Genomic DNA, 25,350 nt, shown 5'->3' with positions numbered 1-25,350 from the left:
CAGTCATATCCAAGATTAAAAAGTCTTATTTGAAACGCAAGAAGCAAAAAAAAAAAAAAAAAAAAAAATTAAACAGTTACTTTTTGAAGTGGAATGTTACAGAAAGTTACAGTGATAACCCCGAGAACGGGAAGAAGAGCAGAGATGACCAAGATTTGAAAGGCTGGTTTATCATTGATACATCAGTACTGACCTATACTGTTGACACATATCCAGAGAGAATATACAGTGTAGTAAATTATACATTTGGCCATTTTTCTTCATTCAAGTTTAAAATATTTCACTTACAGTTATGACATATTATTTTCAGCAATGTTTACTGTTCAAAACTACCTTTTTTTCTCTCATCTTTGATAGTGAAGTTTATTGTTCAACTGTAAAATAGACGACTCTTTCAATTGGAGGGATCTTGACAAAATACATTTTTAAAGTAATATCAGCCAATATATAATTATTGGATTTAAATTACTCTCAAATATCAGTATTGGCTTTAAAAAGCTTATCTGTCGGGCTCTAAAAAACAAAAAGGTTTTCAGTCGATAGTGTTGTTCAAAAGGTGATGTAACCAGCGTGGAAAAAAAAAAACGGTGGAAATGAATCCTTTTAGCCAAAAGCAAAAATATTTTCTTCTATTTATCAAGTCCTTCACTGTGCAGACAGTCTTAGCACCACATTTGGCAAAATACAAAATCTAAACAGTGATGGGAGTCCATTCGTGTCTGCTGCGAACGCGCGTTTCGTCCCCGTCACTGCGGGGCCAGGGGGATGCCTCTAGCGTCGGTGACCTGGCCCTCCTGCAGGTTCTTGACCAGCTGAGCCAGCCAGCGCTTGGTGGTGGTGTCGTCCTTCAGCACCTGAGCGAAGGTGCTGTCCTTCAGCTGGTCTGGCAGACACTGACGCAGGGCTTCTCTGGCTCTGAAAGAGAAACCACGTGTCACAAACTAATGTACTATTTTTGTCCCTGACTTTTCATGTTGGTTGTCTCAATAGCAGCGAGAGGTAAACTTAATCCCACATTAATGTTACATACAAACTGGGGAACAGGGTTATTCTTTAGATAAAGTACAACAAAGATCAATCTATACTTCTAACTTCTATACTTCTAACATAACTTCTCTTCTGCAATGTGATTTCCTGGCATGCATTATTGATATTGCTTAAAGGGATACTAACAGTAATGGACTATATCTTAACTATGAGGTTAAAACACTATACTGGTAAACTTCAATAAAGCATACAAGGTGTGGTTTTGTGTTTGGATCTATTCAGCCAGTCACTGTATTCTGTTTGTTTCTGAAACAGCTTTTGGAGGCACAAACAGAGGAGCAGAGCTGTGGTCTCCTTTAAAATACCTCTGATCCGACTCACTGATAGAAATAGAAACAAACATGAACCTGCTGACATTAAAACACAAATCAGACACATATCTAACTTCTATTTGCTACAATGCATGTCACCATTTCCCTCCTCACGAATGTACCATGTGATTAATGAATCAACCAATCCTCTGCTCAGCTGGATTCTGACAATATTCTCTCAATATCATGATTCGTGTGTTGGTTTAAACAATCGCCTCACTCATTAAATGTTGCCTTTGATGTGCGATATGGAGTCTCTCCTGTTAACCCTGAAGATTCATTTACATTTCATAAATATGTCATAATTTCTGATACTGATGTTAGCAGAAGGTTTAGCAGCCTCCACTGCAGAAAACTCTGTCACATCATGTGATCTGCAGCTATCAGTTATGACGATTAAATAATAATTAAGTAATTGTGATGGGCTGTTATAACGACTCAAAGCGGTACTTTTCATTATTTTTATTCTTACTCCTACCAGCAGCCACAAAAAGCATAAAGAATGCATTCTATAATGTGCTAAATAGGACACAAGGAAGAACATTTGTAAGTGTGTAATAACCAATATTTGCACTTTTTACTTATTCATAATCAGAAAGACAATTCATTAGTTTTCTGACTGTTTTAATTTGTGGTCAGTCATTAAGCTCCTACAACCCACAGACTGACAAGTCATTTACTTACAGTCATCACACACTATGTTTGATGTCATGGCACCACCTAGTGGCAAGTCATGATGAAGTTCCTCAGTTCTTTTCAGTTGATCGACAGGCCTCAAATTAACATTCCCTTGGCAGCAATACTTGGATCCTAAATCATTTCCAGCAACCACAACAACAGTTGCATTAGAAGCTTTGTGCCTTGTAGTCAGACCAGTAAGGTGAAGGGTACGTGTGCAGCAGGGAAGGTTCTGGGAAGTAGACACTTAGTAGCAGGACAAATTATTCTTGTATCATTATTTTGATAAGAATCCAGTGCTGTTTGTGTGGGCTATTATTAGACTGGGCTTTTGTGCTGAAGCTTCAGGGTCATTAGGGACTGGAACCCATCTCACACTGATCACCACTCTATAAAAAGCCAAACTTTAAATAAACGACCGTATACTGTATATGTGTGCGACGGTGATCTACCTGAGATTATCTGAGAGGCGAAGGTAGCAGCGAACAACATGCTTCAGCAGACGAGCTGATGGTTCTTTAGAGAGCTGGAGCACCATCTTCCCCTATAAAATAAAAAGATGACAGTTACATCCTGACAGGAGATCTTCTTCTATAATCAAGTGTCACACAGTGCAGAGAGACCGGGTAGGTGAATTCAATCAATCAGATGTTTAAGGGACACTTACAAGGATCATGGCCACGTGAGAGAAACGTTCATATGTCTGACAAATATAAGCCAGCCCCGTATCATCCAACAGGATCTTCTGCAGTATGAAGGTAGCAACCTGCCGAACAAAATGAAATGAAGAATGATGAGATGTTACCTCAGGTCACAAACCTATTATTTCTTATCCTATAACAACAGAGTAATGAAAAGGAGACAGTTTGATTAGCACAACAGCACTGATTGTGGTGATAAATCTCCTTGAAGGTTGGAAGAAATTATTGGTATAAGATCTGGTATTAAAAGAATACAGGAAACTAACTGAGCAGGGAAGCAGTAAAGCTAACAGATGAAGGACAAAAGGTTCTGGCAGGACTTGATTCCTCACTAGCAGGTGTAATCACAGGTTTTTATCTATTAAACCAACAGTTGGAAAAGCAGCTGCTCATAGTTAAGTACCGTCTTGGAGAGTTCACTCCCTGATTCCATAATGCGCAGACACAGCGGGATGATTTCAGTGGTGAGGAGGAAGTTAATCACTTCTTGCTCGTCTGTTTTGACCAACGCACCTGCGGTAAATACAAAAAGACAGAAAGTTTAGTGTGTAAACAATGAATGCTGATGACACACAATTTGTCAGAATAACCCCGAATCTAGAAACTGAAGTAGAAGAGGTTACCTATGACTCCGAGGCTGGTAAGTCTCAGGTACTCAAACGGCCGCGTTTTGCTCACAGTGTGCAGAAAAGGGTAAAGAAAAAGAGGGATGTGAGCGGCGAGAAAGGCCGACCTGGTGAAGAGCAAAGAAATAAAAGCGTTATAATCAATGTGACCTTCATTATACAGTAAATATCAAATGTAAGCTCTGATGTTACTTTTATATCTTCATGGAATTTGCTGATCAGGTAGACAATAGAAAATGTTTAAATGCAAACATTGACATTATGAGCAACTAAGTTCATGACAGTCTCAATGCTGAGACGTGAGACATATTTACTTTTTCCCCTCATTCACATCCCCGTTAGCTTCCACAAAGTGGTTGCTAGTCTTCCTGGGGTCCACACAACAACAACAACAATAAAACAAACAGCAATTTAAAATCCTGTTGATCAATAAAACAAGAATAAGCAAAGCAAGCCGAGTATAAAGATCAGAAAATACGTTACTGTGTCAATAAAAAGACACATATCTTTAAAAAGGCATTGATATGGTGAATTGTCTGATTTTAAATAACATACAAGGTAAAGAAAACAACTTAACTCCAGTTAAAATATAGCTGGAGATGCAAAATAGCTTCACAGTATGCTGTTTGTCACATGGAATACCAAACTCCAAACACATCTCACAGACATTTACTGCCAGTGAATATTTGACTGTAGTTCGGAGCAAATGATGTCAGGTGTAGTGGAAAAAACTATGATTAAGAGGCAATGTCGTGAAGGAGCATTACATAGTTGAAGCTTCTAAAGACGGTCCGAAACAAGTCAGTTACAAAAAACCACTGCAGTTCTCTGTTAAAATGAACTCATCGTTACCGTGTCTCTGGGTGTGAGGCGACACACTGCAGAAGTGCCAGCGCATTGCAGACTCTGTTAGACTGGTGAGCTGTAAGTGTAGGTGGGTTTATAGAGGGATAGATGTTCACTATTTCCTAAAAAGCAAGAACAAAAAAGAATCATATGCGGAAAAAATCAGTTGAACTTCTCGCCAAGGTCAGACAACACACCGAAGAGATACTATATGCTACAGCTAGGGATGATGGGACATGGTTCGTACCTGCAACAGGGCAGCGATGGTGCCACAGGAGTGCCAGAGCATGGGTGCCAGGTCCGGCACAGACTCACGTTTCTTGCTTAGCTCAAGCAAGGCGTTTTCTCTGGTCTCAGGGCTGGACAACTCGTTGATCCATTGGTAGATCTTCTCCCTGTCTACCTGGGCCAGGGCTGTGACATTAGTTACAGCCTGTGAAATGAAGGAAAACAATCAACATATGACTCATCAAGAGAGAGAGAGAACATTATAGTATGAGGAAAGACATTATTTGCATTGTTTTGCTTATCATAATAACATAAAATGCATATTTTATGAAACATAAACAGTCATAATCACAATATGACATCAGATAAATTACATCGAGGTATTCAAAATAACTGATTTTACACCAGCGAACAGCTTTAACTGGGCATCACTGTGAATGAATTGGCAGTCTTGCTGAGATCTCACTATAATTATTATAATGCGTTCACCTACTTATGTCACAGTCAAAATATAAATTATCTAAGTAATCTGTGGCCCAGCGCAGCCCAGCCAAATGTTGTTCAAAGCCACAAAACTTTAAGTTTCAGTGGAGATCCCAAAGTTTCCAAATATATCAAATATAATAGCAGTAAATGTGAATAAATGGATGCTGAAGACAATAGAATATATCTAGAATATTTCCTATTGATTGACTGTCTTAAAACAAACAGTCAGGTGTCCAAATGAACACTGAAAGAGGTTTTCCTCGCTGTAATCATTCCTCCTCTTCATACTGGGTTTTATAGGATCCTCTTCAAATGTGCTTTCAATATAAGTGATGGGGGCCAAAATCCACAGTGTGTCCGCACAGTCATTTTGTGCAAAAAATGCATTTAAAAGTTGATCTGAATCTTATATGAGGCTTCAGCAGTCTGAGTTAACCATATCAAGTGGATATTTGCCATATTTACAGTCTATTTAGCATCATATTCCCTCTTTCTGTTTCCTCAGACAGTGTTTCCCTGTTGAGCTGCGGTGGAAGTATAGTAACAAATAGAGGGACTTTGGCACTAAAAAAGACTTCATATTAGCTTCATGTAAATTTTTAAATACATTTTTGAACACAAGGCGGCTTGTGGATTTTGATCCATATCACTTACATTATAAGCGCATAATGGTCAGTACGGGAGGAATGATTATGGCAAGAAAAATATGTTTCAATGTTCATTTGTGCTCCAGTCTTAAGACAGACTTCAAAAATTGCGAACCTTTCCTTTAAGGACTTAATACGGTTGGTACAGTACGCGGATATTAGATACTTACTGCACCCGTAGCCAGCATTCTCTGAAGCTCTTAGTGGTTGTTTAAAAGAATAACTGTATCAACTGAAGTGTGGTTTAGTAAAAAAAACTAAATGCGACTGCAATGAAACAAAAGTTGGTGAAACTAACACGATACGGACAGCTAGCCCGCGTTAGCTGGCTGCTAACGCTAAGTGTCTTGACGAATACAATCTAGTACGCACGTATCCTACATCACCTTTACAAGCAACAACATTTCACTAAGATAAAAGGATAACAAAGACGTTATTATTCTCATTTGTAAAGAGCACAAAACTGAAAGGTATTAATCCAATAACATAATCCAGTAGCGAGTTTTTGTTCGGTGGCAACAAGCTAACCTAGAAACAAATACGTAAAATATCGCGAGATGAGACTCTACGAGATCTCGGTTCTCATTTCCGTTGTAAATTTTCACATTCCCGCCATCATCGCGCAGTGTTGCGAGGCGTCGTGTGCGGGTCCACTGTCAACAAGAGACGGACTGGGAGCAGGTGAATGCCGGCAAAACAAACTTTCCTGCCCTCGGAGGACCTACAAAGACAATACTGTGATTTAAAAGTGTCGGGACGAGCGTACGTCATCGACAGGTAAAGAACTGCGACGGTGTAATCAAACTGTGGCACTGTTTTCATCACCAAATTACAATCAGGCAAATTAGCCCGTTAGCCTGCTAGCCGGACGTTTTGCTAATGTCGGCCTCCTCCATCCATTCAGCGACATTTACCTGCATCCCAGCTGTAGTGTCATCCTGGATAGCTCTTCGTAACTTTGCTGCCGCTTTTGCTCATTTAACTATGTGACTGTTTGTCTTGCCAGAATAACGGTAACGCAGCGCCCAGTCGCACCTTCGCACGTCTTTGCTGCCGTTTGATGATGGCTAATGCAAACTCAGGCTATATTGGCTCTTTAATGGCATCGCTAGCCTGCTAACATGAGCGGCTTGAGTTTCCCCACTTTGTATAACATCCAGTGTGTATCATCCAGATGTTGTAACGTTTATAACGTGTCTGTGCTGTTTAGCTGCTGAGCTACGTTGCTTTTGGTCGACTTTGGGAGTTTGTTGTGACTTTCAACAAGGAGCTTAGTTGTAAAGCGATGCACAACGTGGGCTACCTTAATTGAGTTGCTCAGGTTAATTGCAGGGGTTAGAGTTCTTAGGCACCATGTCTGATTTCAGGTGTAAAGCAGTTTTAAATTCATATAATACTTAATTCATTATATTGTACACATTTCCTCCCGGACAACTTTACAGGCTCACAAATCTTTTCTTGCTTTAATCCCTGTAATTCGTTTTTATTAAGAATAAGAAATACGTTGTTAATCCCGATGGAAATTCAAGTGTCATAACATCACTGTCCAGCACACATCACACACGACAATAGTAAAATAGAAAAGGCTATAATGTTATACATTGTGCAGTATTTATATACATAGTATATGACAAAATGAACAGTGAGATAGATTTAAAAATAGTTATTATCCATTGTGCAGTGAGTATAAACATAGTATATAATGACTTATGATTAAAAAGAAGTAGAATTATTATAATAGTGGGAAATAGCTGAGTAACGTTAATCAGAATCAGTCTGTTTATTGGCCAATAATATAATAACAGTATGGTAATAATAATAATTAAATAAAGTAGTGCTAAAATTGAATGAAACATTTTACATTTATTTACAGAATGGAATAACGATAGCTTTGACATGGGATATAAAACTTGAAATGAAATATTGACTGTAAAAAAGGAAATATGGACTCTGTCATAGACCAAGAAATGGTGACTAGTGCAAAAATTAAATGTGACTTTGAAATGGTTTGGAGTAGCCGGGTTACCGTTACTGATTTTAGCTCAATAAACTGTAACATCAGCTGTTAGTGTTATGGATTTCTTTCTTTTTTTTTAAGACTTGCAGTTTTTATTTTACAATACAGCATCAATCATACAACAGATGACTTATAATGATACATTTTATGTCAAACCAACTCAAACTCTGCATTCCCACCCCCAACCCAACACGGAAACAAGAGGAGTCAACCTGCATATATAGTGGCTTGAGTATAAAGCTACTGACAAAAAGAGGCTCTGAAAAAAGATTATATACAAAAGCATATCTCTCACATAGAAATCAAAAACAGTTTGCTTCCACCTCATCTTTACACTGAAGAAATATTTTTCTGTCCTGTCTACGGATTTCTTTAAAATCAACATCATTGAGTTTATTAACTTACTCTAATGTCAGCTGTCTACAGAGCAGTGACAGTAATGACAAGTACATTGAATATATTAATTATAATGGAGCAAAGCTGTGCAGTGATATTTGGAGGCATTGATTTAGTCAAAGCAAACAATTTATCATTCACTCTTTTTACACTAGACGTTGCTGTCTGACAGTTGATTTAATTTCCCTCTTGTTTAGGATTTGTTTGGTCACAAGTCCGAGCCTCCAAAGTGACCAACTGGATATTAAGCCATGGCAACCGTAGTGCCCAAAGTCTCCAGCGGTGGCACTGTTAAGATCCGCTTTACCAGCATGGACTTAGGTAACACCAGATGGAAAGAAGGAACGTTTGAGATTCTGGAGAAGGACAACAAAGTCAACCTCTGTCTAAGATTCAACAGTGGTGGAGCTCCTAAAACTTTCCAGGTATTGTTCAGTTTGTTTGGTTTGGACTTATTTGATTTAATGTGTGCACCTACCAATTGCTTTGCATTCTCAAAGAGTATCTTTGTGCAATTTCCATTGTAATATTTCGAGAAACACCTGTCACAACAACATCTGTTTCATCTGTAGAAACTTGATCAGAGCAGTCTTTGGTGTTTCTTCCTTCATTATCTAAATATGAGAAGCATCAGGGAAAGCAAGTGATACGGTGGCTGATTGACGATGTATGCTGTTCGCCCAACAAAGCAATGTCTAGCTTGTAAATAAGCAATAACTGACCACCATATTCTGTGCCTGTCCCTTAACTCTGCCATTACTCAGTAAAAACTTCATTTCAGGGGGTTTCCATGGAATTTGCTGCACCAGTACCATGAAATGTACAGGAATGTACGACAAGATTTAGTCAGGAACACACAACGGAGACCAGACACTTGACATCAGAACTATTTCCTCCAACATACATCGATTTATATCTTTTTAATTTGTTTTTGGTCTTGACAGACATGAATAATAAGTTGTGAATTTTACCGGATGAAAGTCTGAGACTGATATGGTGTAAATAAACTTATTTCACGTGATATACAACATACTGGATTTTTTCTGACAGCTAGAAAGGCAACTGAGTAAAAACAGGGGACAACACACTCAATGTCAGGTAATTTACGAGTAGAAAGGCATTGTTAGGCAACCCTCAAAATCCCACGAGAAAAGCCAGTCATTGTACCAAAACAGAAAACAAAATCTATGACATTGATCAAAATTTGGTTGCTGCAATTTGTAAAGAAAATGGGGAGGGGGGGATGAGGGTACTGCAGTGAAACCAGAAAAACAGGATTTTAAACTAAATATCTTTGTGTTTTCCTGTCGCCTTGTTGTTTGTTATTCTCACACATGTTCCTTATTTCAGCCCTAAAAACAAACCGCGTTCGAAACGAAATGAATGAGAATGACTGGTAGTTGACTGGATCTGAAGATAAACGATAAGAAGCGTTAAACACCACAAACTGTATGATTTTATCTCTCGACTGTTAACGGCAACTGGCAGCGACCGACTCAGACCATCTTGTTCACATCAGTTGTGGTGCTCAAATCGTAACTATAGCTTGTTCAGCAGTCGTAAGGAGCAATAGACTTGAAAGGTGGCTTTCAAAACATTAACGTAAAATTTTGAAAACTCCAATATTGTATAAATCAGTCATGCATCATCCATATTACCTGCAATGGCCTTATACATCTAGAAATATTAAAGGTTCGCCCACTTCCACATGTGCGTGTATGTAGAGCATGACATACAAACAAAACAGAGACCTGCTCATCAAAATATTGTTCCACAGTGCCACAGGGGGTTAAAAAAACTCAACAGGGCACATTTTTTTAAAAGACAGCTTCCTCAGTGTAAATGGTAGTAGCAAAAACTCCACTAATATGCAAATGTATTCCTCTCATAACCCAAAGTCATTGCTTGACACACCAGGAAAAGCACATGTGTACATAATAAAATCAATGTTGGTTTAATTCCATTTAGCCGCTTCGGTTTCAGGGTCCTGGTATTGTTCATGTTGACTCGTTAATGTTATTAGTAACACCTGTGCTTTTCCTGCTATGACAAGTCAAACTGTCTGCTGTGGAAAAAGGCCCAATTCAAGGCAAGTCATTAAACTACAGTAGAAATTTAGACCATCTGAATGAGTTGTAGGCTCATTCTCGCTATTGAGTGAACGTATGGGGTCGTGTGTAAGGATTGAAACATGTTTATTTAACCATGTGTTGGCATGAATATGAGCGTGTAGATAGGTCATACTGGGCAAATGCATGAACAGTGGAGGTTCAGGAGTGGTTTGACATGTTTATATGTTGATGGGCATTTTGACAGCTGCAAGTCTCTTCAAGGGGCAAGCTGTAAACTTTTTTTTAAAAGGGGACATATCATGGGGACATATCATGCACATTTCCAGGTTTAATTATCTTATTGTCCCCCTTTATACAGCCCCTCAGTTCAGCCTCTGTCTGAAACAGGCAGCTTTAGCTTTTATTTCTTTAAGGCCCGCCTCCTGAGGAGCCACTCTGTTCTGATTGGACAGCTTCAGGAAGCTGCCCCTTGACAGACGTCCGGAGGCTACTTCAACAAACCGTTCAGTTCAAATTCCAAAAATTCAGTTAAAAAAATTGGTAAAATAATTCACAGTTAAAATCCAAGCAGATAATTGTCAGCATAGCAGCAGCAGGTTAATAAATCCAGTTGTTATTATTTATAAGAAAAACATAAGAATGAAATTAATGAAACTACGTCAAATTGTTTTCTGGCCCTCAGCTCAACCAGAACGTGAAGACCATCAACCAGAACCCGAACCGAATCATGCTGACTCTGAAGGACAACAGTCTCATCACGCTGGATAAGATGACCCCGACTTTAGTTCAGAAGACTAAAGAATACCTGGAAAAGCTCAAGCAGCCAAAAACAAGTAATTACACCTTTACTTATTTTAAGAGCTTTGTTGATGCTTCACAGCACGACAGAAAGGAACAAAATTGTTATTTGTGATGTTGATAAGTTTGTCCAACGTGAAGTCATTATTTTTAGTTACAGCTTTGCTTTGGTTTTGTTTCTCAAGTTAATGTTGAATTGATACAGATTTTGACAGTTGTGGGACAGAATTTCAGGACATGATGAACATTGATAGAATCCAGTCGTACCTTCTCATAAAATCATAACAAATGACGGTCAAAACTCTCCAGCTGCTGCCACATATTTTGATGTTGAGCACTGTTGATTATTTGTTTAATTTAGTGGATTTAACTGAGCCATAGATAAAGAATGTCCAGATTAGAAGGTAACACACAATATTCTTTTATTTTCACTTATTTATTATTTCATTTTGTTCAGATTTATTTCCTCCTCTTCCTCCCTGACCTTTTGTTTCCTGATGTTACAGCTCTGTCCTGCTCCTTGTACTCTTGATACACTGTAGTTATGTTGAAGCAGATTTTCTATTTAAAGAACACTAAAGTGACTAATAGTCAACATGATAGTCATCAATGCACTGAACCTTTCTTTGCCGGATATGGCACCAATTTGTGATAACAAGCCTCTGATCTTCTGAATTTAAGCTAATCATAAATCCTGACATCAAGCTGCAACAACTACAGCCTTGAAAAACGTCTCTCAGGCCGTTTCCTCCTGACTCTGTCTATTCCTGAGGCTGAGTTTTCCCATAATTATGTAATACTCGTGTCCCAACAGTATCCCACAGGACCCGTTTTGTGTTTTGGAGACAGCACGTCTCTGCTTCAAGGCACAAATAACTGACAGTAATTATTTGGTTTAAAAAACATAATATCCTGCACATAATTCGTGACACATTGTTGGTTGATGATTCAATCAAACCATTGCTCAACTGTGTCAAAAAATATTAAGATGTTGCTCAAAGATGCAGCTATTTATAGTTCCTGACTACTCCTCAATAAAGATGTCCAACTGAATATAAAACACAAAAGAATAAACTAGTTTTTGTAGTGAAATGAGCATAAGTACCTGTGCTATTTTGTCATAACTACCGACTGAATCAGCCAAAGAATCTTTTCATTCACATACTTTGTCCTGATTTCTTTTATTCCTTCTTAATTTGTCAGTTTTAAAATCATCCCACGGAAGCGCGAACTTCAGTGTTCTTGGCAACCGCTCAGTGAAAAACGAGAGCAATCCTTCAGGGGAAAGACAGGTGAGCAACAACTCAAAAACCACGTTTTTAAACATTTAAATCTAGAGAGAAGTGTGAAGGTTACATTTGACTTAAACATCCGGACTCCTAACGTCTTCCAGACAACACCGAGGCGGCAGAGCGTTGAAGGCCGGGAGGACACGATACCGCGGAAGCCTCTGGGCAGCCCGAGCAGAGCGGCGTCCACTCCCACTCGCACTGGACTCTCTGAGAACAGGTATGAAGGAAATTCATTTTGCTGTTGCTATGCGACTTAATGTCATGTGAACAGATCATTTTAACTATATCTTGAGGTTATAACGCTTGGTAATAACGGTTAATTTCACCGTGTATCCATAAATTTTGTATATAACTAGAATACAGAGTTTGATGAGACACCTGAAGCGTTCTTTCTCTTTCTATTAAAAGTACTGTGTTAGTGTGCTTTTCAGGTTAAGTAGAACAAGAGTTGTTGTTTTTGTTTTCACTGACAACAACAACGGACCTCTTGTTGATAATTTTATTCCTAAATGAGAAAGTTGACGCTGAAATTGTCACTTCAGGCTCGTGGCATGAACTGTTCCGCGTTACTGTTTTTCAGGAGCGAGAAGAGAAAGAGACTCCTGAACTCTGAAAGTGACCTGACTGAGGACTACCCCAAGGAAAATGACTCCTCGAGGTAAAAACAACACGCCCCGCTGCTCAGACTGAACTGTAGCGATGCTGGATACACATAGAATGACCTGACTTATGCTGCCTTTTATCACAATCATGGGGTTTTTCTTCTGCCAGAATGTTAATATCTCGTAGTGTGAGTCGAACCGTACATCCATATATACATGTGTAATTGCTGTCAGTGGCAAAGAGGAAGATCTAGATCATAGATCAATGTGCAGATGAGGTTTTTTATCCTATTAAAGTCATTTTAAGTGCTTTTTTCGCAGTCAGATAACATTTAAAAATACATATGTACATTTTCTTAGCAACAACAAGGCCACTTCAGACCCATCCAGGAAGTTTCTACTGAGCTGCAAAGATAAACTGAAGCAAACAGAGGAGAACAGGAGCTCAGGTAAACCTCTACATTCACAGCTCAGCAGCAACACCATCTGTATACGGTAACACTGCTTATGTCCTCAGCTGTCATACCGGCATCTTTACAAATTCTTTTTGTGGTGCTACGTTGACTCAGTTTTACAAGAAGCAGTAAAATTCATTTTACATGTTGACTTTATCTGCATAATCTCTGGAGATTTACAGAAGCAAGTTTTGAGAGATGAGTTTATATAGAAAAATTAACCTACATATTTCATGTTCTGTCTCATCACACTTTTTAACCCTTTCCCTCAGCTCCACTGGGTTCAACTCCCCTTCAGCCGACGTCGTTCTACGGCAGCCGATCTGTGACTAAAGACTACAGCCAGAGCCACTCTTTTCTGGACAGGTAGAGTTTCTTTAGTGGTCAGCTAGAAATACTAACACGCCAGGGCTACTTTTCCATTTAACGATACATGAGCAGGGAAACATCTGGTAGCAATTTTATAGAAAAGTAGGAGAATAGTGTCACTTTATTGTCCATGTTTATTTGATGACTATACAGTTTCCAAAATCAGATTGAGGAATTGTAATCGCCCTTGAATTGAATGTCCAAGTTGAAGAATTGAATGGCTGTTACGACACAGATTGACAGTTATAGTATCTTTACTAAAAATCCCCTCAGGCCATCTAGTACATCACAGACCAGCACAGCCAAGAGAAGCCTCATGCTGCCCAATCACTCCACTCCTTTCAAGAAGGTTCGCCCCTCTCTGGACTACGGTGGTTGGAACAAGCAGAGGCCCTCAACTCTGGCCCAGGCTCAGCCTCCACTGCAAGGGTAAGAACATGCCAGATGGGATCTGTTAAATGTGTAGAGAGAGTGGATTGTTGTCCTCTCCTGACAAAATCTGTCTCCAAAAGTCAGCTTTGCAGTTCTGGTTTATTGAATTTATATTTACTTGGTTGGAAAATTACATTTAAACAATTGTAACAATATGAAAACCAACTATTTATTTAGAAGAAAAGATGTTTTTGGTGCACTCTAGTGAGAAATTTAACCCGTCACGCAGACGTTCTTCTGTTTTATTAGATTTTTTTGATGCCATTTAATGTTTAATTCTTCCAACTTGTATATCACAGATTTTCCAACCTGGGTAACACTTGCTACATGAACGCCATTCTGCAGTCCCTCTTCAGCCTCCCCTCCTTCTCCAATGACATGCTGAAGCAGGGCATCTCATGGAAGAAGGTGCCCATCAATGCGTTGCTCAGGTACTGCGTTCAGCTCAATCAGCATCAGGGGCAGATTGTAGGGAGAGACGGTGTTGTTCAGCACGTCTTCAGATTGTTAAAGTGTGAAATGAAATGCCCACATAGAGTGAAATAGTCAACAGGATGTCATGCATGAAACGTGCTCTAAAAATAACCCAAATGAACGTAATGTAGTGAGAATTATTTGTTCATGTGCTTTGCTAGCTGACCCTTTTTTTTCAAAACCTGCTTTAATTTTTTTTCTGCATGGTATCATCACTCCTTCCAGGCGTTTCGCTCACCTCATGGCTAAGAAGGACGTGGGCTGTCCAGAGACGAAAAAGGACCTCTTGAGGAAAGTGAAGAGTGCCATCTCCTCCACAGCTGAGCGTTTCTCTGGAAACATGCAGAATGTAAGATTTCTCTCTACTATCAACAGTTCAGAGCAGTTCTGGTCTACTGGTACTAGAATAAAGTACCTCAGTAGATCTTTTTTATGTAGAGATTAGTCCACACACTTAACCTGGGAAATACATTTGTTTCTCTACAAATTGATTGAAGGCATGTACAAATAAAATAAAATCAGAGTCACCTTAAAATGAGATGTCTTCATATATTCATTATGTTTAATTAAATCCCTGCATGTCTCCGTGTTTATCAGGATGCTCATGAGTTCCTGAGTCAGTGTCTGGACCAGCTGAAGGACGACGTGGAGAAAATGAACAAAAGCTGCACAAACGAAGCCGCAGCCTCCTCCTCCTCATCTTCTTCCTCCACAGTGTGTGAGAACGGCCACGAGACGACGACGACGACGACAACGACGCCGTCCTCAGCAGCCAAGGCGGAGCCCGGCGACGAGGCGGACACCTCCCGCATCTACACCTGCCCCGTGGCGGTCAACATGGAATTTGAAGTGCAGCACACCATCACCTGCAAAGGGTGAGGCCCGTTTCTCCCGCTTTATCATCATGAATTTCTCTTCTCTGTAATGTAAACTGTTAAGACGCCCCGGAGAAGATGGAAAAATTGTGATCACCCTCATGTTGTGTTGCAGCTGTGGCGAGTTGGTGACGAAGCGAGAGCAGTTCAACGACTTGTCCATCGACCTACCGCGCAGAAAGAAAACCCTCCCACTTCGCTCTATCCAGGATTCTCTGGATCTCTTTTTTAGGGTGAGTTTCTTGTTTTACCTTCTGATCAATTTCAATGGAAAGATAATCTATCGACACTTTATACTCCTTTTTGTTAAGAACGATCCCTACATGAAACATCGAACATTTAATGACAGAAGACTTTTCTTTTTCTTTTGCAGATGGAGGAAATCGAGTACTCGTGTGAAAAGTGCAATGGGAAAACAGCGACCGTTACACATAAATTCAGCAAACTACCCAGGTATCTACACACAGACTATTCATTGAGAAGTTGTCACACTTGTGATAAAACACTAGAAATGACACATATTTTATAGTTGAGCAGAGCTGCACTTCATTTCAGACAGAGTTTAAGTACCGTAGCTGCTAGAATCACAACACAGACAGTAAACAATGATGCATCTTTTCCTCCCTTCAGAGTGCTCATCCTACATCTGAAACGGTACAGCTTTAATGCCCAGCTGTCTCTGAACAGTAAGCTGGGCCAGCAGGTGGTGATCCCCCGCTACCTGACCCTGCTGTCCCACTGCACCGAATCCACACGGCCCCCCATCAGTCTCGGCTGGAGTTCCCAAGCCTCCATGTAAGACATCCTAAACACTTTAAAACAAAAAGTGTGTAATCATCTTAGAGTTTTTTTTTAGAGTTCTTTATATTAAAGGATTTTAATTGGACGCTTTTTGCTTTGTTGCTCTCAAAGGTCCAGAACACTCAAAACGTCGCAGTCGGTCAACTCCTCCTCAGGACCTCTCCGGTAAGTCCTGCTGATTCTGAGAGACTTTCACATTATGATGTCAAACAGACAAATAAATTAATAATCGTATTCACATTAGGCACAACTAAGGTTCTCTTAAGGCAAAGCTCTGAACTCCCAGCTGCTCCAGATGTGCTACAACCTGCTCTGCACTCAGCATCTTTAATGAAATATATGTATAATGTCACACATAGCATGACTACGAAATGTTGGCAGGGACCAACTACTTATTCACTGAATTAAAATGTGCTATATCGGGATAGGTATCATTATCAGGATATGAAATAACCTATATATCATATCGGCCAGCCCTACTCACCACTAGATGCCACTAAATCCTACAGACTGGTCCTTTAAATACAATATTCTCAGACTTTCAATCATTGAACTCTTAAATGTATGTGCAGGAGGGTTGGAGGGAAGGTGGCCAACTCCAGCTGCACCTCCATCCTCGTGGACTCTGACTGTGAAGAGGAGCCTAACAGAAAGGTGAACGTGAGCCGCAAGCGACGATTCAGCAGCTGCCTGCCTGACGACGACGACCGACCGGAAGAGGTGTGTGTTTACTGACCAGCCTGTGATTCAACCCCCCTTTTTTTTCCATCTATGTTGCTTCACACCGTTTTTTGTGTTTTCAGCGGGGAGCAGCGATGGATTCAGCAGACTTCAGCGGTATAAACGATGATGAAATGCTGGCGGCCGTGCTGGAGATGAGCCGTCAAGAGGCTGGGCTCTCTGCTGCGCCTCCCATGGAGGACGAGCCAACCAGCAGCCCAGACACAGGCTTTGGAGACACTGATGCCCATGACCTGGCCTATCACACAGAGCTGCTGGACACAGACAGCAAACAGCCTGCAGGTATGCAGTTAAGAAACATTCATATCTGCAAGTCTTAAACTCTGAAGAACTGAATTTAGTTACCTCAAAAATTCCTTAGAAGGTATTTAAAAGTCTTAAATTTCATGGATTGTGCTGCAGGAAGATGTTTAACCCTTTATTGTTGAGTTTCACTGAGCAGCATCAGACCTGCAGCAAACACTGTCACTGCTGCCGGCTACAGTAGCTCATTGACTCAAAATGGGCAAATGTCAATTTTAGTAAAAACTTAAATGAATTATTGTGTCATTGTTTAAGCCAATTATCAACTTTCTGACTCTTAGCTGGGTCCAGGTCACTTCAATTGACTAATTATATTACTAGGAAATGTTATATATAGCTGGGAAATACTAACAAAACTGTGAATTATCAATGAATTCATGCACTTAATAGATTATTGTAAAGTTGTAATTGTTCCTACTGGTTTCCCATCATTCTTTTCCGACCTCAGCAGTCTTCAAAAGTCTTGAATTTAATGTGGTGAACACTGCAGAAACCCTGAATCCAGCAGACAGGGTTTCTACAGAGAAGAGTCTATTTTTATTTCAGGCTTTGAGTTTTAAAGACAGAACAGGAGATTAATTGTGTAAAAGTAGCACAGAAAGATGCTCTGACTCGTCGAGCTTTCTGCATTCACACGAAATTGAAATTGGTGAAATATAAATATCCCTCACGCACCGTGTCGTTATCTACCGTAAATCAAGTGTTTAAGTGGAGATAACCTCACTAGTGTGTAGTGAATCGCTACATATTGTGTGTGTTGGTGTGGTGTAGATGTGCTGGATTCTCTGGACTTGACCATGGATGAGAACAAGGAGAACCAGACTCCGGAGGGCGTGCAGCAGCAGGGGGAGCTGGACTGGGTCCAGCAGTACAGTCTGGATCAAGAGAGGGAGGAGCAGGAGTTGCAGCAAGCTCTGGCCCAGAGCCTCCAGGAGCATGTAAGGTCCAAGGCCAGATGGCGTCTGCAGAGCTTTACTGTTATACTGTAGCACTATAAAACCATGAAACCTGCATCAAATATAAATACTATTCATGTCGTGTATCAGTGTACTTTCATCATTTTTATTTCTTGTGTGTCTCAGATTGTTTACTGTACTGTTATGTGACTGACCTGTATGAAACTATACACATAGTTTAGTTAACAGTCATGTTGACCTTCAAGTCTGAACAGATGTTACAGTTTAGTAGTGAACTATTAACTTAATAAGCTTTCAGATATCACAGACCACACTGCAGCATGTACTTAGTGATCAAGCAGACATTAAATAACCAAGAGATGTGACATTAAAAGGTGAAAATGCGAAGTTGAAATTTCCCACACTATATTTAAGTGATATAATACCGTGTTCCTGCTCCACCTTTATATAGGAAGCCCAAGAGATGAGAGAGGATGATGACCTGAAGAGAGCTACGGAGCTCAGCTTGCAAGGTACGAACCAAGACTGTTTACATGTCGGGTCGCTGGCTGTTGAAACTCACAGACACTTGTTTGGCTGTCGTTGAGCTGGTGGCTATTTGAGTGAGTTAAAGTGATGGTGATGATGACTGTTTGAGTGCGTTAAAGTGGTGGCTGCAGTCAGTGAAAAAGACTTTTCTACTGGCTGTTCAGCCTAAAGCATCTGTTAAGATTTTCAAAGTGTTTTCCTTTTTCTTCTTCTACAAGCGACAGCCGCAGTAAAACCAAACCTTATATAAGACATGTTCTCTCAGTGGGATGCTCTGTTAAATCAGACTCAGTGCTGTGAAAACACCAGATCAATAACAACAAAATCTCCTTCTCACCCAACAGAGTTTAATAATTCCCTGCCTGAGCTGTTGTGCTCAGATGACGATTCTGGCAACGAAGACGTTCTGGACATGGAGTACACTGAAGCAGAAGCCGAGAATCTGAAGAGGAACGCCGAGGTACTTAACATCCCGCTGTCACACAACACTTCTGTCTTGTTATTTCAATAAGCAGACCAGTGTATTTGAGAAGTAAGTGTCAAATTCTGTTCCCACAATCAATTAAAATGCAACACTTAATATACAACCAACATACTGGAGTAAAAATCCTTCTTTTACCTTCACATGAAATTAACTTTTCTTACTGTACTAATAACTTACAGTATCTTCCTTATATTTGAGCATATTTTACAGCTTACGAGATTGTGGATAAAAGCTTAATTTAAAGTAAATCAGACTATTTTTGCAGCACAACCCAAGTCCATTAGGTATTAGAGTCATACATTAAATAAACACTTTAAGTTCTTTTAATTATACATTAAAACTAACTGAAATTGCTGCTCCTGCTCCGTCCGTTCAAAGCAAGCAGCAGCCACAGTAAACTGGTTGAACGTCTCCAGGATACTTGCAGTCACAGCCATTCGTTGGTAGTCAACTACTATCATGGATACGCTGCTCTCCGTCGTAGTAACCTGCTAATGAACCCTCTAATCCACAGAGCGGAGACTTGGCCAACTCTTTCAGACTCATCAGTGTCGTCAGTCACATTGGGAGCAGCTCGTCCTCTGGTGAGCACTACTGTGTGTTTGTGCTTTTGTCTGTTGTGTAGATGAATTCTCTGCCAACATTTATGTTCATTACTGAACAAGAGTAACTCAAAAACACCTTAAATGTCTAGTACAAGCTTCTCTGATCATGTCACATGGAGGACTGAGAGGGCGTGACCTTTTGACCCTAAATTACACCTGATATTAACATGTGATCCGGATGAGGAGAAACGCATTGTGATTGATCTCAGAAGAAAGTCCACCCAGAAAGTTGAAAGGTCACTGAACTCTTCCCGCTGGTTTAAATAAGCTAACAACAGCTACACGTACAAGTCCTCCCTCACAGAACATGAACGAACCATTCACAACATCGCTTCCCTCCACCTGAGACTCACCAGCTCCGTCTGGCTGATTTGCATAATAAGATCAGATCACAATGAAGGTAGTATCATGATAACAAGCACTCACTGATACCAGATGTAAATGCAAAGGCTCGTAGATCAGATGTCCTTATATAAATAACGTATCTGGATGCAGATCACATGTTAATATTGGGTGTAAATCGGGCCTCAATAACTAAAGACTTCATGCTGACTCAACCAGATCTTTTGTAAACAACAACATCTTTGATCCAATCCAAATTATTATATAGAATTGATTTCAATGGTTATTTATAGCATCATACTCAGCATGTTATGTTGCATATTGCCTGACCTGATATTTACTTGTTCCTTGTGAACCTTTGCACAACGTTTCCTCAATAAGGAGCACATCTTAAGGTACACAACTCAGCTGATAGATTGTGAACAATCCCTGCCACCTGCACTGTTTAAGCTGGTCTCCTCAGGCTTGCCGCTACACATTTGGCACACAAGTAGGGCAGAATAGATCACAGCCAGTGAAATCACCTTATACCATGGCACACTGCCGTCTGTCCTGACTTGACCGTCCGCTGGCTAACCTTATTTTCCCCCTCCTACTCCAGGCCATTACATCAGCGACGTGTACGACATGAAGAAGCAGTCGTGGCTGACCTACAACGACCTGGACGTGTCACGCACGCAGGAAGCCGCCGTCCAGCGAGACCGCGACCGCAGCGGATACATCTTCTTCTACATGCACAAGTTAGTCGGCGGAATAACATGATGGGGGGGGGGTGAAAGAGATTACACGAGACATCCGTACAATGCTCTTATCTTTTTGTGTCCTCAGGGATGTGTTTGAGCAGCTGTCTGAGATGGAGAGAGCCGGAGCCAGCAGCACTTCAGAGGTGGGAAGGAACGTCCTGCAGCCCCTCTGAGCTCCCACATCTACAGACACTCGCGCACACGTTTAACAGCTGAACCTCGGTAGATGGGAGCTCTCCTCTGAACAACCTCGAGTACTACTGATTGCCGTCCTTTTTCGGTCGTCTTCAGGCACTTCTTTTTCTTCTGCAAATCACTAAACGACAGGAGAAATCAGCAAACCTGTAAAAAAACACCGACACACAGGTGCACAACTGTCGAGACTCTTTAAGATGCCAGAAATGCAGTTAAAATGTTCAGTGGATCAAATTTTGCCTTCATGTTTTTGGGGGCTGGAGTTTTTTTTTTTCTTTGCTATGATTTTATCAAACAACTGTAAAGTTTTGTTTTTTTTCTTCTTTGTTTCTTTGTACACTTCTTTGAACTGCAACGCCATTCATACAAACTCACTTAAAAAGCAACTATCGAACACCAGATGCTACTGGAGCTTCATGGATTGTATGTTTTGCAAACCCTTTATTTCCCCCCATATAAACTAAATAAAGCTATATTCTATGTTGGATTATAAGCTATTATAGAGTTTAGAGGGTTGTTGTATTTAGCGGGTACATTTGGTGCAATATTTTTGTTCTGGCACAAACTGGCCGATTCAGATCAGCTTTCCTGTCAAGAGTGTGTGGATTGTTTTTCCCAGTTGCTTTTTGTGCTTGACATATTAACCTATTTGTATGTGTGGCTGTCTCCATACTTTATAAATCTCAAAAAAACAAACAAACAACAAAAAAAAGAAATCAGTAAGTTCCATGTTTTGTTTTTACTGAGCTTTTCTCAGTAAAGCAGTAAAACCCATTTGATTCTTTTTGGGTTTTGAAGACTTGTGCCTCCCGAGAAAACTTTTATAAATGTGTGTTCAAGCTTTACTTTAAAAGTTGCACAACCTTTGTTGTTTTTGAAAATGTTTGTCAAACCTCAGCAATGTTTAAGTCAGATTTTTTTTCCTCTATAAAAAAAAGCCAACAGATTTTTCTATTTATTATAGGGTTGATTTATCTTGGTCGAAGCATCAAGATAAGCCACGACAATTAGAAGTCATTAATACTAGACCACCAGGGAAGCTAGATATAGTGTAATGTCTTATTTCACATCTTTAAGGCCAGTATACAGTACGAAACACCTTCTGCTAACCCTCTTCACATTGTTCCTGTCAGACCTGCTCGCTTGTAGAAAAGGAGCAAATGAGGTTTTTTTTCTCAAGTTTTGTACGGTTCTTCTGTGTTACCACTGTAAAATGAGATAACTAACATTCAAACATGATGTCTGCTGGACGTATTCAGATCACAGCAAATTATTTCCTCAGTTCCCCGTAAAATCAGACGACTTTTGTTTAATATAGCATTTAAAAAACACACAGACTCAGCCCGTTGTAGTTGGGTTTTTAGGAAGCGTGCAGCATTATTAGCTGACTTCCTGTGAGAACAATACTCTGCTGCACCATGAACATATGCCCAGTTATGACATCAGACAAGTTATTCTTTTTTTTTTTTTTTAAATATATATATATATAAATATATATATGTCCGCCTTGGAGTTACAGTTCTGAAACATGGCGCCTTCCTGAACATCTTGTCCCAGATGCAGTGTAAAGAGGGTACAAAGTATTTGTGAAGTAAGAAAGAGCAGCTTTTTCTATCCTTCATATACAACTGACTTCTTCTTCTTAAAGCAGATTTTAATAAAATATTACAGTGAAAGTGCACAGACTTTTTTTTGATTTGATGTTTAAAAAAACAAAAAACTCATCAACCCTTCACTTCCAGTGTTTCAGATGAGTGTCCGACACACATCGGCGGGTTGTGTGTCTACCGCCGGGTGTCCCCCGTATGTTTCAGGATCAGAGAAAGGCGGTGAATACAACAGTAGTCCGTCTGGTTACAAGAGAGTGTACGAGCAATATCCATAGTGCAGTGTTCACTTTTCAAACAGTGAGGTTAACAGGAAACAGTCACTGTCACCTATCCTGGTCGCATCTCTTCATCAGTGGCTCCAGATGTCGACCCGTGAGTCTGTTGTACTCGCTCAGAATATAACTTTCTCTCTGCAGCATCTGGAAGCAAACGATCATCATATTAAATGTGTGACGGCACATTCAGAATTCAATTAGTTGCTTTATAAATCCATAAGGTGCAAATATTCACACCATTAAATCATCAGCAATTTCAATGCTTGAGCTGAAACCTGACTACAAACCCAAATTTCTAAACATATTTTCTTAATCACCTGCAAGACTCTAGTCATACTTTGTGGTCATGATGGTGAGCTGAAACCTGGTTTTTGGGTCTCAGCATTGAAAATTTATATCTGAATGATTCAACAGCAGCATCTCTTTCCCATAACTTACTCAATCAGTGCGGATGACAAACAGACTTTGCTGGGAACAGTTTTCACTGGAGGGATTGTAATTAGAGCTGCAACAATCAGTCGATTAACCAATTAGATGTCAACTATTAAATTATTCGCCAACTATTCAGATAGTCACTTAATCGTTTGAGGTAATTTTTTTGACTAAACTCTCCAAATTCTCTGATTCCAGCTTCTCGAATGTGAGTATTTTCTGGTGTCTCTAGTCCTTTATGACAGTAAAGTGAATATAATCGACAATTTAATAGATAATGAAACTAATCGTTAGTTGCAGCCCTATGATGATATGATTTATTTAAGAATTACAGACACAAAAACAAAAATCAAAGGGACAACATGTTAAAGTGAAAATTTCCAACATGGTCCCATGATGTTAAAAGACAAAGAAACATAAAAAACAAACATTGGATGATGAACTCTTTGTTTGTTTTCTACATTTAGTTTCTTTCATGGTATCTCCTCACATACCTCAGCCCATTCCTCCTCTGTCTCATGCCTGTAACCCAGCAGGTGACAGATACCGTGTGCTGTGACGACCTAAAACATGAAGAAAAAGTGTAATTAATCAATGCGAGGCCAGGTGTTAGTGTCATTAGTGTAGTCACAGGTACGCAGTGACAGGTTACTGGTGATAGTCACATTTAAAGACCTGAATTATTGTTAAATATGCTATTTAATGTTACCATCATCATCAACTTTCTGAGAGGCGACAAACATTTTATCATGAATACGATGAAACACATTGTTCAGTGCTGCAGCTACTCACAGTCAGAGCTCCGTGCAGATCTATAGATTCCTCTTTACACTGCTTCATCACAAACTCAACCCCCAGGAAAATGTCCCCAAGGTTCAGCTCGTCTCTATGAAGGGGACAAGGCATCTTACCAGGTCTCAGGTCCTGAAGAAAAAGCATAAATATGATGACCCCAGTCCACCAGATCAACCACTGGGTCACATAACATGGAACAATTTGCTCATATGACATGAAAGCTATTGAAAAAAATAAGATTCCTATTAAAATAAAGTAGCAATATATTATTAATCAGGTATTCAAAAAAACTGTAACTTGTCCTGTTTAATATTTATGTAAATATTAATAATTTATGTAGATTAACAGGGTGAAAAAATACAAAATTAAAATGATATCATGCAAATCAGCTTGTTGGTATTGAAAAAAATAACTGATGTAATATGTCAGTCAGACAGTAATTTACAGATAGTCCCTAACTTAATGTTTTCATGTCTTTTGAACTGAATGTCGTGTGTATTTAATATTTAATTTCAAAGCAATAGCAGGCCAATGGAAGCAGGTGGCTGATGAACTAAAGGCTTTATTGTATTTTTTTAAACTTTACCTCGTAGAATGGAAATGAGAGGACATCCGTAGGTACATTTTTCTTCCTATAGATGTTATTAATCTGTTGAATCCTCTGGTTGTCCACGCAGATGATGCCTAAGTCAAATTTCTGGACGCCGAGTATGTGTCTCAGTGTGTCCACATCTTTGCGCAGTCTGGCGCGGCGGAGAGGCACCACCTTTTGGAGATTACGCACCACTACACCCATTTTCAAAACTCCACGTAAAAAGAGAAAACATAAATTTAAAAAAAAATCTTGATATGCAGGTGAACGATAAAACTGTCCCACTTCCGGCGACGGACAGTTATAATACGTTAAAGCTTAAAAGAGCGGTTGGCTAGCTTTGCGTTTAGCCATTCCAGGCAGGCCGAATTCAAGGTGACACGCTCCGGTTGTATCAAAATATAGTTCCCACGAAACCGACAATAAAGGCTTTCTCTGGATTAGTTTAGATTGAACACTATCCTTTTAGGAAGCTAAACATGCTATGTCGTTCAAGGTGGGTGGTTGCTTTACTGTTAAAAAAGCCTCTTCGAGCTATGAATGGTCGCAACGTTGACGATAGCGGAACCGACTTTAGCGTCGAGTGGGGAACAAAACTTTCGTGGGACCGGAACCGGATATGAAAATTGTGTTTT

The 25,350-nt window shown here is 39.8% G+C and overlaps 3 protein-coding genes across 4 annotated transcripts; 1 reads left to right on the top strand and 2 right to left on the bottom strand.

Moving 5' to 3' along the window:
- Positions 1 to 150: 150 nt before the first annotated feature.
- Positions 151 to 6,619, bottom strand: LOC121907335 (CCR4-NOT transcription complex subunit 9-like). Of its 2 annotated transcripts, none has more exons than XM_042426840.1 (8): positions 6,485 to 6,619; positions 4,457 to 4,642; positions 4,216 to 4,331; positions 3,361 to 3,470; positions 3,141 to 3,250; positions 2,704 to 2,802; positions 2,489 to 2,580; positions 151 to 915 (listed from the first exon to the last, which is right to left on the bottom strand). In XM_042426840.1, the coding sequence occupies exons 1-8, from the start codon at positions 6,488 to 6,490 to the stop codon at positions 747 to 749; spliced, it is 888 nt and encodes a 295-aa protein (XP_042282774.1). In that variant the 5' UTR covers positions 6,491 to 6,619; the 3' UTR covers positions 151 to 746. The 2 variants fall into 2 exon arrangements, with proteins under 2 accessions (XP_042282774.1, XP_042282773.1); XM_042426839.1 differs by lacking the exon at positions 6,485 to 6,619 and adding an exon at positions 5,741 to 6,099.
- On the top strand, positions 6,205 to 21,508 carry usp37 (ubiquitin specific peptidase 37). Its single transcript, XM_042426837.1, has 24 exons — positions 6,205 to 6,347; positions 8,181 to 8,408; positions 10,738 to 10,888; positions 12,057 to 12,145; positions 12,247 to 12,362; positions 12,726 to 12,803; positions 13,108 to 13,196; positions 13,475 to 13,568; positions 13,845 to 14,000; positions 14,303 to 14,434; positions 14,703 to 14,826; positions 15,075 to 15,352; positions 15,468 to 15,585; positions 15,726 to 15,805; positions 15,983 to 16,147; positions 16,265 to 16,318; positions 16,726 to 16,873; positions 16,957 to 17,176; positions 17,969 to 18,135; positions 18,566 to 18,626; positions 18,987 to 19,102; positions 19,641 to 19,710; positions 20,675 to 20,813; positions 20,902 to 21,508. The coding sequence occupies exons 2-24, from the start codon at positions 8,235 to 8,237 to the stop codon at positions 20,987 to 20,989; spliced, it is 2,907 nt and encodes a 968-aa protein (XP_042282771.1). The 5' UTR covers positions 6,205 to 6,347; positions 8,181 to 8,234; the 3' UTR covers positions 20,990 to 21,508.
- A 792-nt stretch (positions 21,509 to 22,300) lies between these two features.
- On the bottom strand, positions 22,301 to 25,286 carry ybey (ybeY metalloendoribonuclease). Its single transcript, XM_042426841.1, has 4 exons — positions 24,710 to 25,286; positions 24,121 to 24,252; positions 23,823 to 23,891; positions 22,301 to 23,040 (listed from the first exon to the last, which is right to left on the bottom strand). Exons 1-4 carry the CDS (start codon positions 24,917 to 24,919, stop codon positions 22,945 to 22,947), a joined length of 507 nt encoding a protein of 168 aa, XP_042282775.1. The 5' UTR covers positions 24,920 to 25,286; the 3' UTR covers positions 22,301 to 22,944.
- Positions 25,287 to 25,350: the final 64 nt, after the last annotated feature.

The sequence above is a fragment of the Thunnus maccoyii genome, chromosome 11 (assembly GCF_910596095.1).
Source record: "Thunnus maccoyii chromosome 11, fThuMac1.1, whole genome shotgun sequence".
NCBI classification, from domain to species: Eukaryota; Metazoa; Chordata; class Actinopteri; order Scombriformes; family Scombridae; genus Thunnus; species Thunnus maccoyii.
The sequence above is the reverse complement of the archived record's forward strand: the minus strand, read 5'-3'. Positions and strand labels throughout refer to the sequence as shown.